This window comes from Hypanus sabinus, chromosome 12 (assembly GCF_030144855.1).
Source record: "Hypanus sabinus isolate sHypSab1 chromosome 12, sHypSab1.hap1, whole genome shotgun sequence".
In the NCBI taxonomy this organism is placed as follows: Eukaryota; Metazoa; Chordata; class Chondrichthyes; order Myliobatiformes; family Dasyatidae; genus Hypanus; species Hypanus sabinus.
The window spans coordinates 54,589,714-54,606,052 of record NC_082717.1 but is presented as its reverse complement, the minus strand read 5'-3'; the positions used below and the strand labels follow the sequence as shown (position 1 = coordinate 54,606,052).

Genomic DNA, 16,339 nt, shown 5'->3' with positions numbered 1-16,339 from the left:
CTGGAGCCTACTATTGTGTACTTTTGTCCATTCTGTGCTTTTTGCTATATGTTCTTCAACCAATTTTGTATCTGCATCATTTTATGAAGATATATTATGTACACATTTTTCTAATTCTTCACTAAAACTGGGTTTTCTATGTTTCTATAGCCTAGTAATTTCTAAGGTAGGGACATGTTAGGCTCAACTTTGTGGGCCGAAGGGCCTGTATTGTGCAGTACATTTTCAATGTTTCTAAAACCACAGTACACCTCTGATCATTGGTTTGAAAATGACCTTCCACTAAAACATATTCCCAATATCAACAATTTTTTTATAATTTAGCTACAACAGTGCTTACCAATTAGACTTAATTTACCAATCAATTTAAGGCCAATTGAAATTTCCTGTTATCATTAATATAAGTACTTTCGGATTTATGCAATTTGCCTGCAAGTTAGACTGTGTCCTTCCCACTATTTTTGCAGCTTGACATATACTCCTAACAATATATTTGTAGGTGTATTATTATTTGTATATATTCCATCCAAATAGATTCTATCTTTAAATGCTCACGGGCATTGTGTCTTAAGAAACATAGAAAACCTACAGCACAATACAGGGTCTTTGGCCCACAATGCTGTGTTGAACATGTACAAATGTACTTACTTAAGAAATTACCTTGGGTTACCCATAGCCCTCTATTTTTCTAAGCTCCATGTAGCTATCCAGGAGTCTCTTAAAAGACCCTATGTATCTGCCTCTACCACCATCGTTGGCAGCCCATTTCACACACTCACCCCTCTCTGCATAAAAAACTTACCCCGACTTCTCCTCTGCTTCTACTTCCAAGCACCTTAAAACTGTGCCCTCTCGTGTTAGCTGTTTACCCTCTCGTGTTAGTCATTCTTTGATTCAATCTTTGATTTATGCTGACATTACCATTTTTTCAAAATCTTTCTTAAATATGATACTGCCTGGAATATATATTCATTCTTAGCCTAATTTGAGGTACATCTTCATTATTGAAATCACTATTATTTGATTGGACCACTCATCAAACTGAAATGAATTTACCAAAGGTATAAGTGTATATGCACCTCATTACACCCCAGCCAATCTCACTTTTCCCTATGACTGAGCTCCCTATTTTTGAGTTTCTCTTTATTCTTCTATAGTTTCTGCTCCTTGTCATGAAACAGAATTTCTGAAGCTGTGCTGGCAGCAATATCCATAACTTCTGGCACTTCCTGTCTTTTCTGTTTGAAACATCAATGCTCCAAGTAAGATGCATGCCCAATCACCAAACTCTACATGGTGTGATACTGAACTATTCATAGAAATAATTTCAAAGTTAACCAGTGGCATATCTAAGGTATGGCAGATATGGCACATGCCCTGGGCGCCACTTGAAGGGAGCGCCACCAAGCAGTTTCTATTAAAGTCAGAAAACAGACAGACATACTTTATTGATCCCAAGGGAAATTGGGTTTTGTTTCAGTCACACCAACCAAGAATAGTGTAGAAATATAGTAATATAAAACCATAAATAACTAAATAATAATAAGTAAATTATGCCAAGTGGAAGTAAGTCCAGGACCAGCCTATTGGCTCAGAGTGTCTGACACTCCGAGGGAGGATTTGTAAAGTTTGATGGCCACAGGCAGGAATGACTTCCTACGATGCTCAGTGTTACATCTCGGTGGAATGAGTCTCTGGCTGAATGAACTCCTGTGCCTAACCAGTACATTATGGAGTGGATGGGAGACATTGTCCAAGATGGCATGCAATTTGGACAGCATCCCCTTTTCAGACACCACCATCAGAGAGTCCAATTCCACCCCCACAACACCACTGGCCTTACGAATGAGTTTGTTGATTCTGTTGGTGTCTGCTGCCCCAGCACACAACAGCAAACATGATAGCACTGGCCACCACAGACTTGTAGAACATCCTCAGCATCATCCGGCAGATGTTAGATGACATCCTTGGATTGTGAAAAAAGAATTTTCTTCAGATGTCTTTGATTGTCATGGGTGAGAAGCACTAAGATGGCCTTATTTCAGAGCATTGTGTAAGAAGACCATGAAATGTTTCTTCATGAAGAAGAAATAAAGTGGAGCCGAAGAACAGCAGAGACGAAAGTTGGAGGTGGAGGAAGCCAAGAAGTTGAGCAAGTTCTTCATGCCCTTCTTTGAAAAGTCCAGAACAAGTAGTTCGACTCATTCCATGGAGTCGCCTGCACCTGCTACAAGTTTGTAGAATCCGAAGGTGGATCAAGTACAAATGCATCACAAGCCGAGGAGGAAGTCAATTCAGATAAATCCGAGTATGATGAGATTAAGATTGAGGCTGCCACAGAGAACATGGACATGACAGGAGGGGAAGACGATGGTGGCGGTGGTAACATTGAGTTTATTGACAAGATTTTACCTGACGACACTGAACCTAGTGAACTGGATGGTGTCAAAGAGCCTGGAACTGTCATACCAGAAGTGATTGAACAGCATGACATTGGACTTCTGAAGTTCGACAAGGATACTGGAAAAGCAATTCAGCCTGACACGTTGAGAACAGAAATAATAAAGCTGGGTTCAAAGTATTTCCAGAACTGTGAGGGAAACTTTCCTACCAACAAATAACCGCTCAATGAACAAAACTTGGTTCAAGAGGAAATTGGGAAATGGTTGTGGTGAGGGAGTGACTCGCTCATGGCTGGTATATTCCCCTTCTAAAAAGTATGCATTTTGAATCTGTTGTCTTCTCTATTCATGGTCCGGACATCAGTCCTCATTGGAGTGGTAAAGTGGATTCAACCAGTGGAAAGCACCTGAAAGGATTAGTGTTCATGAAAATGCTGAGAATCATCGGGAACGCTTCACACAGTGGAAAGAAATGGAAAGGAATTTAGCTGGAACAGAGAAGTCATTGACACAGTATTTCAGTCACAGATTGAGAAGGAGAAGCCGAAGTGGCGTGATATCTTGACAAGAATCCTTCACTGCATAAAATTCCTTGTGACTCAGAACCTGGCTTTGCGAGGTCACAGGGAGTCACTTCAGCAAGACAATGACTCCAATGTGGGAAATTTCCTTGGCTTACTGAAACAACTGGCCATTTTTGACCCTGTCATAAAAGAACATCTCACTCACTTGTAAAGTCATCCTGGATCTACATCTTATCTTTCACCGAGTGTCCAGAACAAATTCATCCATATGATGGCATCCACGGTTCACCAGAGTTTACTGAGAACCACTCGTAAAGCCAAGTACAATGGTCTCATGTTCGATTCGACTCCTGATCAGGCACACTGTGAGCAGATGTCAGAAGCAGTGAGGTACTTGGAAGTTGATTTTAAGAGGAAAATTGTCCGTGTTAAAGAGTCCTTCCTTGGTTTTATCCAGATAAGCCAGAAGGATGCTGAGAGCTTAGTTGAAGACATCTTGAAACAGCTAGAGAAGGACGAAATGGAACTACAAGATTGTTGGTCATAGAGCTATGACAACACTGCTGTGATGGCTGAACACAGAAGTAGTGTTCATCAAAGAATAAGTGAGAAAAACAACCTGGCAGTGTTTGTGAATTGCGACAATCACTCACTCAACTTGGTGGGTGTACATGCAACCAAGTAGGATACAATGATAGTCACGTTTTTTGGAACCATCGAAGCTATGTGTTTTTCTCTTGTTCAACACAGCGCTGGGAAAAACTCAAAAACACCGTGCCTGTGGTTGTTCAGTCGGAGTTGGAAACCTAGTGGAGTGCAAGGACAGAAGCAGTGAAGCCCGTCAACAACTACCTTGAAGAGATACTTCAAGTTCTCCAGGACATGATAGACAATGAAAATGAGACCAGTGGAACAAGAAGTGACGCAAGGCAGCTGTATAACCACATGTTGGGTTACGATTTTCTGATTTTGCGGGGATTTTGAAACAAAGTACTCATTCACATTGACCGTATTCAAAAGAGGCTGCAGGATCCGAGCATGAACTTCCACAATGCTGCCCTGGATTTGAAAGCCCTCCGAGATCATTTTTATGATGAAAGAGAAGTGTTGGTCAGTGAGTCACTAGAAGAAGGAGTCGGTCTCTGTCAAGAAAGGAATATTGAAGTTGAAAGATGTCAGAGACGAAAGAAACGAATGGCTGATGAGAACTTGAAAGACACTGGGTTAACAGCTAAAGAGGAAATGGAAATAGTCACGAAGGGAACACTCAACCGTCTTCACAGAGAAATGGATGAAAGGTTCGCTCGTTTGCACGACACTGACGCCAAGTTTGGGTTCCTTCTCGATGTCAAGGGACTGTGTTATGGCTCTAACAGTAACGACCTAAAGAAGAAGTGTGAAAATTTGGGCAAATTGTTCATCTCTGATGTTGATAGACAGCAGCTATATGAAGAAATTTTGGATTGCAGAATGTTGCTATCAAGGCGGGTCAACATGAAAATATCAAGACCTGAAGAGCTTCTTGAATTTATTGTTTGGTATGGAGATGAGAGCATCTTCCCCAATCTTGGCATTGCTAGTCAGATAATGCTAACCATCACAGTTTCCATCGCCAGCTGTGAGAGATCATTCAGCAAATTAAAACTAATACTTTTGTATTTGAGAGCCTCCATGGGTCAAGGCAGACTCTGATCTTGCTCTGCTGAGTGTAGAAAGAGAAAAAATTGAAAAAACTAATTTTGATGACATCAGAGACCAATTTGTGTCAGTGAAATCAAGGAAGGTGCAGTTATAATTTTCATGTAGTGCCATAATTTGTTAATTAAAAGATTAACGAGTTTGACTTGTATTTTTGAGCTGATATTATGGTAAAGTTATCTAAAAGATGGGTGTCAGATGTTTGCACAGGGGCACAATTTCAGTGCTTGCCATAGGCACTATTTTCCGTAGATATGTCCCTGAAGTTAACAGGCCGTCTTAGTATTTTCAAAACCCACTTACTTGTAATCCTGACATTACCAATCTAGATAAGTGAAGTGGAGATGGTAAATGGTGTGGAACCTGGTAAAGACTTTGTGCCAATTTCAGAGACTTTTTCTTCCTAGTGAATTGTTCTGCAAGTTTCTTCCCATGAATCCCTTGCTGATCCAACAGTTAGTATAGTTTGGGAACTTTGTTATGTCCCACAGGACCTTTTTTATCTTGGCTTTGCAGGTTCTCTCAGCCAATGTACTGTTCTATTTATTAATTTGCCCTATATTGTTAACTCCCTGCTTACCGGAATAGTGATGACAAACCATTATAAAATACTCACAGCTGTTATAACAAAGTTAGTGCATCTTTTTATTAACTCGTTCATTTAAAATTTGTTCTCATTCTTCCTTAACTTCAAATCTTCCTCTGAACGTTGGTGCCTGAAAATAGTACATCAGTAGGAGTACATTTTTGTTTAAAATAGTTGAATACATACCAAGTAGTAAAGATTTAAGAAATTGATTGAATTGTTTAGGGCCAAATCAGAACTATTATGAGCCTGTGTATATATATATATTATTTGGCCAGATCATATTTGACTTGGTCTGGCATCACTGTGCCACAAGGTGGAGCAATCCATGAGTCATGACAGGCTGAGGATGTCATAAGGTAGAATTGTTCACAGATGGCCCTTATGTTTGTGTGATAGGTGATGCCAGCACAAATTCTTTCTGAATATCCTTGATGATCAGAAATTGATTTAAAAATATCAGTTAAAAAATTAAATTATTTAAGTTCACATAATTTATTTAATTGATGTAAAAATATAAACTGCATTCTTAAATGAATTTTAAGATATATTAATGTGTTCCTGAGCTGTATTGACAACTATTTGACAGTTTTAACAGCTGATGAGCCTAAAGCTACAACCTCATTGTCTGTCAAAGCCATCTGGGGAAACCAGTCTTTTATTATATGAAATATCCTGTACTGGGCAGAGCTGAATCCTAATTAACTGTTGATGAAACAGCATGGTCTAAACACAGGTGACTGTCAGACTTGGGCAGCTCATCAATTATTTAAAGATCCTGTCTTTTTTTCCCTTTTTCTAATTGATTACCACCTGAGGACATTGACTCCAGCCCTGTTGAAGTGTAACCTCAAGTGCCTTGTTTTGATAGCTATTTACTATACCTGATGAATGCTTCCTTTATTTCACTATTCCTTGTTAATTAAAGTTTTCTAAATCTACTATCTTTGCCTCTGGCCCTTATTGGAGCATGATTGCTTTGAACTCATACTATCTTTTAAGCACCTTCCACTTATCAGATGTCAGTTTCCTCTTGCCACTGCTCACCATAACCTAGTTTAGGGCCCCTATCCCAAGGGCCAACCTTACCTCTTTACACAGTCACCTTGAGATTTTGGATATTTGGACAATGTTCCCAAAGTTTTCTCTACAAACATTTCAATGACTTGCCTATTCTCATTCCTTCAGATAGGCTCAAATATAGCCTCCTTCCTATATGGACTCTACACATACTGCTTCAGAAATCCCTCCTAAATGTAATTTACAAATTCTTCCCCACATTAAGCCCCTTTGATGGGGACAAATCCCTGTGTATATTCTTAAAGTTTAAATCCTCCCACTTTTACAATTCTATTTCTTTTACACACTATTGTGAACTTCCTACTGACCTGATCTAATTCCCATTGATTAATGGGAGGCCTACAGTACCCTATCAATGTAACTGCTTATTTCTTATCCCCAGATCTACCCATATAGCCTCCCATTAGTTGAACCTGTTATGGTGTTGAGTTTGCTGACTGCAAGGTTCCAAACTCAAATTAAGGCCTTAAACTCTATCAGATACAAATAGCCACAAGTGCTCTTACTAAAGGGAGATTATACTGCAACTACCAATCTTTGAAGTCTAGCTTACTTCCTTGTTTATTCTCAGCGAGCTTAACTGCCAATTCCCACTATTCGAGTGGTGGATCCAGGTAACAAAGTAACTTAAACAGAGTTCATTTACCAAGTCAAATTTATTGTCATTTATCTACATACATTTATATATAATGTATATAGAAACAACATGAAGTTTCTCCAAACCAGGGTGTAAATACAGTAGTACACATAACATATGATAACTTGTGAAGGAGAACATAAAATCTACAGATGAATCACACATAAATAACAAACTAAAGTACATTAGTATTACTGGAACAGATTAACCAGTGACACTTCGAATATGATGGAGCAGGGAGTTCAGGAGCCTGATGATAGAAAGTAAAAGAGGATGCTGGTTGTATGGGTGGGATCCTTAATACTAAGGGTGCTGTGTATGCAACGCTCCTTATAAACGTCCCTGATAGAGACCCCTTTGACCTTCTCAGCTGTTCTCACAGTCCTTTTTAGGGACTTCTGATCCGCTGCTTTAACTGCTCCCATACCAGATGGAGATGCAACTTGTCAGGACGCTCTCAGTGGTACTTTTGTAAAACGCAGTTAAGATGAGGGTGGGGGGGGGAGCCTTGCTTGCCTCAATCTTCTTAGGAAGTGGAGGCGCTGCTCTGCCCTCTTGTTCAGAGAGGTAATATTAAAGGACCAGGTGAGGTCATCCATCATGTGAACTCCTAGGAACTTGGTGCACTCTACAGAGGAGCCATGTATTCACAGAGGGGGATGGTTCATCTGCACCTTCCTGAAGTCCACAATGATTTCCTTTGTCTTCTCCATGTTCAAGCTTAGGTTATTCTTCTTACACCAATCCACTATCTGCTCCATTTCCTCTCTATACTTCGTCACATAATCATACGTGATAAGGCCAACCACTGTTGCATCATCTGCAAATTTGATGACCTGGTTTGAGCAAGATCCTGCGACCTAATCATGCACAGCAGTGTAAACAGCAACGAGCTGAGCACACAGCCTTGGGGAGCCAGTGCTCAGTATAATGGGACTAGAGATGTTGCTGCCCACATGAACTGACTGAGGCCTTACTGTTAAGAAATCCAGTATCCAGTTGCAGAGGGAGGTGTTGAGATCCAACAAGACAGTTTCCCAACCAGTTTCTGGAGTATGATGGTGCTGAATGCTGAACTGAAGGCTGGCATATGAGACCCCATTTTCCAGGTGGGACAGGACAGAGTGAAGGGCAAAGGCTATTGCACCGTCAGTGGATTGATTTGAGTGATAAGCAAACTGGAAAGGGTCCAGTGTAGCTGGGAGAAAGATTTTAATGTCCTCCATAACCAGCCACTTGAAGCATTTCATAATGGTTGATGTTCATGGCACCGAATGTTGTATATATCCATCAGCACCTTTGTCAGCTAGGCTGTGAAGTCCTTCAGAACCCGACCTGTTATATTATCAGACTCCACAGCTTTGCATGAGTTGACTCTGGCTAGTGCCTTCCTTGCCAGCACTTTGTTCTGCGAATCAAACCGGACGTAGAAGACTTTCAACTTCTCAGGAGTGAAGTATCCTGGTCACTGATGCGCAGGGTAGACTTGTAGTCTGTAATCCTCTGAATTCCCTGCTACATGCGCCACAAGTATCTGGTATCACAGAAGTGGCCGTAAATTCTCTGAAAATGCTCCTATTTTACAGTTCTGATGGAGCAGGAAAGCACAGTTCTTGCTTCCCTGAGAGCTTATGCATCCCCCGATCTAAAGACGACATCATGATCCTTCAGACATGCACAGAGCACTGCAGTAAGCAATGGCTTCTGATTTGTCCTCACCCATATGTGTTTCATAATAGTAATACCCTCAGTATATTTCTCTATGTAGTTGGTCACAGAATCCATATATTCCTTGATGTTAACATGGTTGCCATAGATAGCAGCCTCCCTGAACATTCGTATTATCAAAGCAGTCCTGCAGGCCAAGTTTTCACCACCTTTAGATCTTGTTTGGCCTGTTTATATGCTGGAATTAGCATAACAGATAAGTGATCAGGGAGTCCAATGTGGCGTCAAGGGACTGCTTTATTGGCATATGGTATGTTAGTATAAACCCAGATCTAGTGTATTTTCACCTCTGGTAACAAAATCAACATGCTGGTGGAATTTAGATTGGACTGTTTTTAGGTTTGCATAGTTAAAATCACTTGTGATATTGAAAATACCCTCTGTGATACGTGTTTAAATCCTAACAACATTTTTAAAACACATTTAATACTCAGAGGATTTCTATCTTAAATATTTACAAATTACAAAACATTTCTAAACACAAAGGATTTCCAAAACACAGGTACAATTTCTTTAAACTAATAAGACAGACCACTATAAAAATAATTCATCAATCACAGAAACTGAAGATGGAGCAATGGATTCTATTTCACTTCACGTTTCTTTAATGTTTCTTCTTAATGTTCCTTACTCCATCACTATTAAGCCTGAACTGAACTCTACATTTGACGTAGATGGTGGTATGGTGTTGTGGCCATCACTGAATTGTGTCCAAAGGATGGTTGTAGTTGGGAGCTGAATGTTCAAGGTTACATGTTATACTGGAGGGATAGGAAGGTAGATGGAGGAGGTGGTGTGCTCTACTGGCATCAAATCAGTAGAAAGATGTGACATAGAATCAGAAGATGTTGAATCCTGTGGGTTGAGTTAAGAAACTGCAAGGTTAAAAGGACATTGATGACAGTTATATACAGGCCTTCCAACAGTGGCTGGGAGGTGGACCAGGTTACAACAGGAAGTAGAAAAGGTGAGTCAAAAGAGCAATGTTATGGTAGTCAAGGGAGATTTTAACATGCAGGTCGTTTGGGGAAATCAAGTACTAATAGATCTTAAGAGAGTGAGTTTGTTGAATACATAAGAGATAGCTTTTAAGAGCAGTTTGACATTGAGCCTACTAGGGGATCAGCTATATATTGGGTGTTATGTAATTAGAGAGCTTAAGATAAAAGAACCCTTAGGAACCAGTGATCATAATATGATTATGTTTAACTTGAAATTTGATAGGGAGAAAGTAAAGTCTGATGTAGTAGTATTTCAGTGGAGTAAGGGAAATTACAGTGGTATGAGAATGGAGTTGGCCAAAATAAATTGGAAGGAGCTGCTGACAGGAATGTCAGCAGGGCAGCAAAGGCATGCATTTCTGGGAAAAATGAGGAGGGTGTAGGACGTGACTATTCCAAAAATGAAGAAATATTCAAATAGCAAAATAGTACAACCGTGGCTGACAAGGGAAGTTAAAGCTATTGTGAAAGCAAAAGAAAAAGCATAAAACAAAGCAAAAAAAGTGGGAAGGTAGAGGATTGGGAAGTTTTTAAAAACCTACAGAGAGCAACTTAGAAAAAAACATTAGAAGGGAAAAGATGAAATATGAAACCAAGCTAGCAAATAATATCACAGTGAATAGTAAGTTTTTTCAAGTATGTTAAAAATAAAAGAGAAATGAGAGTGGATTTAAGACCGCTAGAAAATGAGGCAGAAGAAATAATAACTGGGGACAAGGAGATGGCTGATGAACTAAATGAGTATTTTGCATCAGTTTTCACTGTGGAAGACACTAGCAGTATGCCTGATGTTGTAGTGTGTGAAGGAAGAGAAGTGGGTGCAGTTACTGTTACTGAGAAGGTGCTCAAAAAGCTGGAAGACCTAAAGGTACATAAGTCACCCGGACCAGAGGAACTACACCCTAGGGTTCTAAAAGAGGTAGCTTTAGAAATTGTGGTGGCATGGTGTCAGAGGACTGGGAAACTACAAATGTCACTCCACTCTTTAAGAAAGGAGAAAGTCAGCAGAAAGGAAATTATAGACCAGTTAGCCTGACCTCAGTGGTTGGGAAGATGTTAGAGTCAACTGTTAAGGATGAGGTGATGAAATACTGGGTGACACAGGACAAGATAGTACAAAGTCAGCATGGTTTCCTTCAGGGAAAATCCTGCCTGACGAACCTGTTGCAATTCTTTGAGGAGATTACAAGTAGGATAGATAAAGAGGATGCAGTGGATGTTGTATATTTGGACTTTCAGAAGGCCCTTAACAAGGTGCCGCACATGAGGCTGTTTACCAAGTTAAGAGCCCATGCTATTACAGGAAAGTTATTAACATGGTTAGAGCTTTGGCTGATTGATAGGAGGCAGCAAGTGGGAATCACAGGATCCTTTTTTCTGGTTGGCTGCCAGTGACTGGAGGTATTCTGCAGGGGTCAGTGTTGGGGCCACTTCTTTTCATGCTGTATATAAATGATTTAGATGATCGAATAGATGGCATTGTTGCCAAGTTTGCAGATGATACAAAGATTGATGAAGGAACAGGTAGTTTTGAGGAAAGAGGTAGGATGCAGAAGGACTTAGACAGATTAGGAGAATGGGCAAGGAAGTGGCAAATAAAATACAGTGTTAGAAAGTGCACGGTCATACACTTTGGTAGTAGAAATAACTATGTGGACTATTTTCTAAACAGGGAGAAAATCCAGGAATTTGAGATGCTGAGAGACTTGGGAGTCTTTGTGCAGAACATCCTGATGGTTAACTTGCAGATTGAGTCAGTGGTGAAGGTGGCAAATACCATGTTAGCATTCATTTCAAGAGGTCCAGAATACAAGAGCAAGGATGTGATGCTGAGGCTTTATACGGCACTGGTGAGGCTTCACCTTGAGTATTGTGAACAGTTTTGGGCCCCGCATCTTAGAAAAGATGTGCTGGCATTGGAAAGGGTTTAGAGAGGAGGTTCACAAGGATAAATCTATTAATGAAAGGGTTATCATATGAGGAACGTTTGATGGCTCTGGGAATTCAGAAGGATGAGGTGGGATCTTATTAAAACCTTTTGAATGTTGAAAGGCCTAGACAGAATAGATGTGGAAAGGATGTTTCCTATGTGGGGAAGTCTAGGACAAGAGAGCACTGCCTCAGGATAGAGGGACACCCTTTCAAAACAGAAATGTGGAGAAATATCTTTAGCCAAAGGGTGGTGAATTTTTGGAATTTGTTGCTACTTTGCAACTGTGGAGGCCAAGTTGGTGGGTGTATTTAAGGCAGAGTTTGATAGGTTCTTGATTGGATATGGCATCAAAGGTTACCGGAAGAAGGCCTGGAACTGGGGTTGAAGAGGAGATTAATAAAAAGGATCAGCCATAATTAAGCAGTGGAGCAAACTCAATGGGCAATATGGCCTAATTCTGCTCCTATGTCTTATGGTCTACATTTATTCCCTTTTTCTACCACTCAGGGAACTTCACACTCATGTTTCCTCAGATACCCTTTAAACACAAGCTGTCAAAAAGCATCTTGGAGACACAGTTCTCAATTAATTCTGTAAAATCAACATCCTTGAGTCCATAAACCTTTCAAATGTAAATACATCAGTTATTGCTAAATGATATTATCTATCTAGTGTGCAAGCTTCACTGAACTAAGCAACTTAGGGTCAACTTGCCTGTGTGAAACAAGCCATTGTCTTATCATTGTCATATCTCCAGCAGTAATAAAGCAGGTCGAGTGACCCAGCATGTATATCTACAGACAGAGCATGTACAAAGCTACTCTATGGACAATACTTTGTTTTAACTTCAAACTGATTACTGCTTTACACTTACATTTTAAGAATTGAAGACCAACTCACATTTATGACCAGAAATTCAACAAACTGTTAGTTGGGAGTATACTTATATCTGTTTTTGATTTTACAAGTGTTTAGAAAGCCGAGATTAGCAATCAACAAAGAAGTGAATATCTATCATAATCCACAGGATATCTTGCCTTTGGTACTGCTGTAATGTTCTCTATGATCAGAAGTGCAACACCCCTTCCCTTTTTGAACTCTCCCTTTGCACATCTGAAAATTCTATATCCCAGACAGTGAGAGTTTCCATGATTATAACAGTGTCTTAATCCCATGTGCTGATTGACTCTCTTAGCTCCTCTGTTTTATCTCTGAGGCTACAAGCATTAAAGTAAGTACAGTTCAGTTAAGACTATCAGCCATTTCATACTTCTCTTTCTGTTTCTGCGCACTCTTTCCACTGGACTTGCCTGTTTCTATTTTCTCCATATGTCAGCTTTCCCACCTGTTGCATTGTCATTCTGTGTTCTGCAAATTTACTCAGGTTTAAACCATTCCAAGTAGCAGTAGAAACCTCCATGTGAGGATGTTGCCAACCCCCACCCAGCCATGCAGTTTGGGTACAAATCATCGTTCATTATAGGTCACCCATGCCCCAATACTCAAAACTTCATAAATTGTTTATTTGTTCTTTAAAGAAAATGATGTCAATCAAACTATGAACCACACATTATCCCCTTCCCCCATTCAAGAAATATTTTCACTATGACTTTCACTCAGTGGCACACATTATTGAGGATTGCAGTTGTAAAATTACTGTAGTTTTGAAATATAAACATTTTTAAAATTCATACTGTTTTCTGAATTTTTGCCTTTGAGCAAACTCTAAGTTATTGTGGAGGATTGTCAAATTATTTTTGTAGTGACGTCACAGGGATTTACCTTTCCAATTTAACCATCATTTAATTATGCCGAAAAGATGTATCCCTGAAATGTTCTCTTATCATGTTCAAATTATTATATTTTGTGCAGTTACTGAGCCAATTAAAAGGGAATCTTGAGGAAGAAAACCGACATTTGCTTGACCAGATCCAGACATTAATGCTGCACAACAAATCATTATTAGAACAGAGCATGGAGAGTAAGGATCTGTTCCATGTGGAGCAAAGGCAGTATATGTAAGTAGAATGAAAAGTGCTTTCATTATGATATTTAAAGATTCTGTCTCCTCATTCATCATCTTGAATTGTGCTGGCTGTGGCTGGCATTTCTGATGGAAGCATCCAATATTCAGTTATGCAATTAAAATCCAAACTTAAGCAGGCCCACTGTATATCCATCAAAGATATTTTGGCATTCTGCCTCTAACCCTGAACCAGCCAAGTCTGAAGTGTGACCAAAGATCCGATTCATTTTATTGGGTATCCTTGGATTGGGCATGTCATTGATTTTATCTTGATTGATCTTAGTTTCATATATTATATATTTATTTGTATTTTAAAACTTTAATTTCTCTTTTCTATTTTTAAGCTCTTCATTTCTAATGATTTTATCTCGAAGTATCATATCTAATAGTTCTGACAATGGAAAAAAAAGTTTCACTTGTGAGCTATTCCAGACGCCAAAGGGTGAGGTGGTTTGTGCAGAGGAGTGTGTGGTGGGAGTGAGGATTGAATGTTGAGGCCTTGCTGTGCCTTGTTTTGTAAGTCCAATCAGGGTGCAAGATCATTATTTTTTTTAATTATCATAAAGCTGTTGAATTCTCAGATTCTTACAGTTAGGCAAAGATTGGTGTTAATCAAAATACATAATGTTCATTGAAAATCAGCAGAGCTGTTAGACAAAATTTATTTTTAGAAGTTGAAATATGAAAGGACTTGGCATAGTAAACAGGTATAAAGAATTTTGTATATTTTAAGGAAAAAGTATTTGAATCAGAGGAAGGTACGAGGTTGAAGGGAAAGAGTAGAGTAATTGGATTGATTTTTGATTGTTTTAGCGGAGAAAGCAAAACAACTATACACTTAATTTATTTAGGGCCTTAACAACCTAACACTTCTTAAAGGAAATGATAGGTACACTCTTAATATTGGAAATGGTACTTACTTTCTTCAAAACGTGCTTTTATAAATAGCAGTGTAGTAAATGACTGCAGAATCTCTGTGAAGTACTGTTAAGGACTAATGTCAGCTGTGTCATCAAGAGCACATTCTTGTTCATTTAATAAAAGATAAAATACTGAACATGCCAAAAATACTGTTGGTGCTATATCACGTTCCATTGTGTTCTCACTTCTTGAGTACAACTTAAATCCCACATCCTTGTGACTCGCATATGGGAGTGATCCCATGGAATTAAGTCCAGTACCTAAGAAAGTTGGAGACATGAGCCTGAAGGTGTCAGAATATGAGCTACAATGTACTGGAGGAACTCGGTGGATCAACCAACACTTGTGGAAGGTAATTGTTGATGTTTTATGTCGAAACCCTGCATCGAGACTGAGAAAGAAGGTGGTGAGTTAAAAGAGGAGAAAGCGAATGGTGAGGCATGGGTCCATAGTGATTTTTAGACTGAGGAGTGGTGAAAGTTGAAGGATATGTAGCTGTAGCAGCCAGTCTTAGTAAAAATGTAGAGTCAAAGAGCTGGAGGCTTTCATTGACAACTACATTTCCTTTTTTCACCCGTCCTCCGTCCACCATCACCACTGATTCTTGTCTCAACATTTCCCTGTCTCCTCTTCATAATGGCCATCTCCCCTCTCCACTCTCAGTCCCAAAGCAGGGTTTTGATCTGAAACATCAACAATTTCTTTCACAGATGCTGCTCAACCACTGAGTTCCTCCAGCAGATTGTTGTTCCAAATTTGAATATCTGTAGTTCTTGTGTGTCTATTCTTCTGCACTGTGAAGTTTCTTCATGCTATGCCAACTTCAAAGAAGTTCTGCTCTCTCTGATGGGGGTTCTGTAGGACTCTCTCACTGCTCCTCCCTCTATGATTTCAGAATCAGAATCAGGTTTATTTTCACTGGCTTTGTCGTGAAATTTGTTAACTTAGCAGCAGCAGTTCAATGCAATCCATAATATAGAAGGAAAATTCAGTCAATCATTTACAGTATATGTATATTGAATAGATTAAAAATTGTGTAAAAACAAAAATAATATTTATTAAATAAGTGAGGTAGTGTTCACAGGTTCAATGTCCATTTAGGAATTGGATGGCAAAAGAGAAGAAGCTGTTACTGAATGTGTCCCCTCAGGCTCCTGTACCCCTACCTGATGGTAACAGTGAGAAAAGGGATGCCCTGGGTGCTCTCCACGGTACATCAGTAGAGGTTTTGAGTGTTTTTGTTAACATCCCAAATCTCTTTAAACTAATGAAGTATAGTAACTGTCTTGCCTTCTTTATAGCTGCATTGATATGTTGGGACCATGTTAGGTCCTCAGAGATCTTGACACCCAGGAACTTGAAACTGCTTGTTCTCTCCACTTCTCATCCCTCTATGAGGATTGGCATGTGTTTCTTCGTCTTACCTTTCCTAAGTCCACAATCAGCTCTTTCATCTTACTGACATTGAGTGCAAGGTTGTTACTGTGACACCACTCCACTAGTTTGTATTTTGCACTCCTGTATGCCCCCTCATCTCCATCTGAGATTCTACCAGCAATGGTTGTATCATCAGTAAATTTATAGATGCTGTTTGAGCTATGCCTAGCCACACAGTCATGGGTATAAAGAGAGTAAAGCTGTGGGCTAAGCACACACCCCTGAGGTGCACCAGTGTTGATCATCAGCAAGGAGGAGATATTATCACCAGTCTGCACAGATTGTGTTCTTCCAGTATGAAGTCGAGAATACAATTACAAAGCGAGGTACAGAGGCCCAAGTTGTATAATTTATCAATCAGGGGTG

General features: G+C 39.6%; 1 protein-coding gene across 4 annotated transcripts in view; it reads left to right on the top strand.

The window, feature by feature from the left end:
* The window catches only part of LOC132402897 (girdin-like), a 284,694-nt gene that overhangs the window by 212,421 nt on the left and 55,934 nt on the right, over positions 1–16,339 (top strand). For all 4 annotated transcript variants that reach the window (XM_059985972.1, XM_059985971.1, XM_059985970.1 and 1 more), the window contains exon 23: positions 13,462–13,607. In XM_059985972.1, coding sequence (XP_059841955.1) covers positions 13,462–13,607 — 146 coding nt within the window. The remainder of the gene's footprint in view (positions 1–13,461; positions 13,608–16,339) is intronic.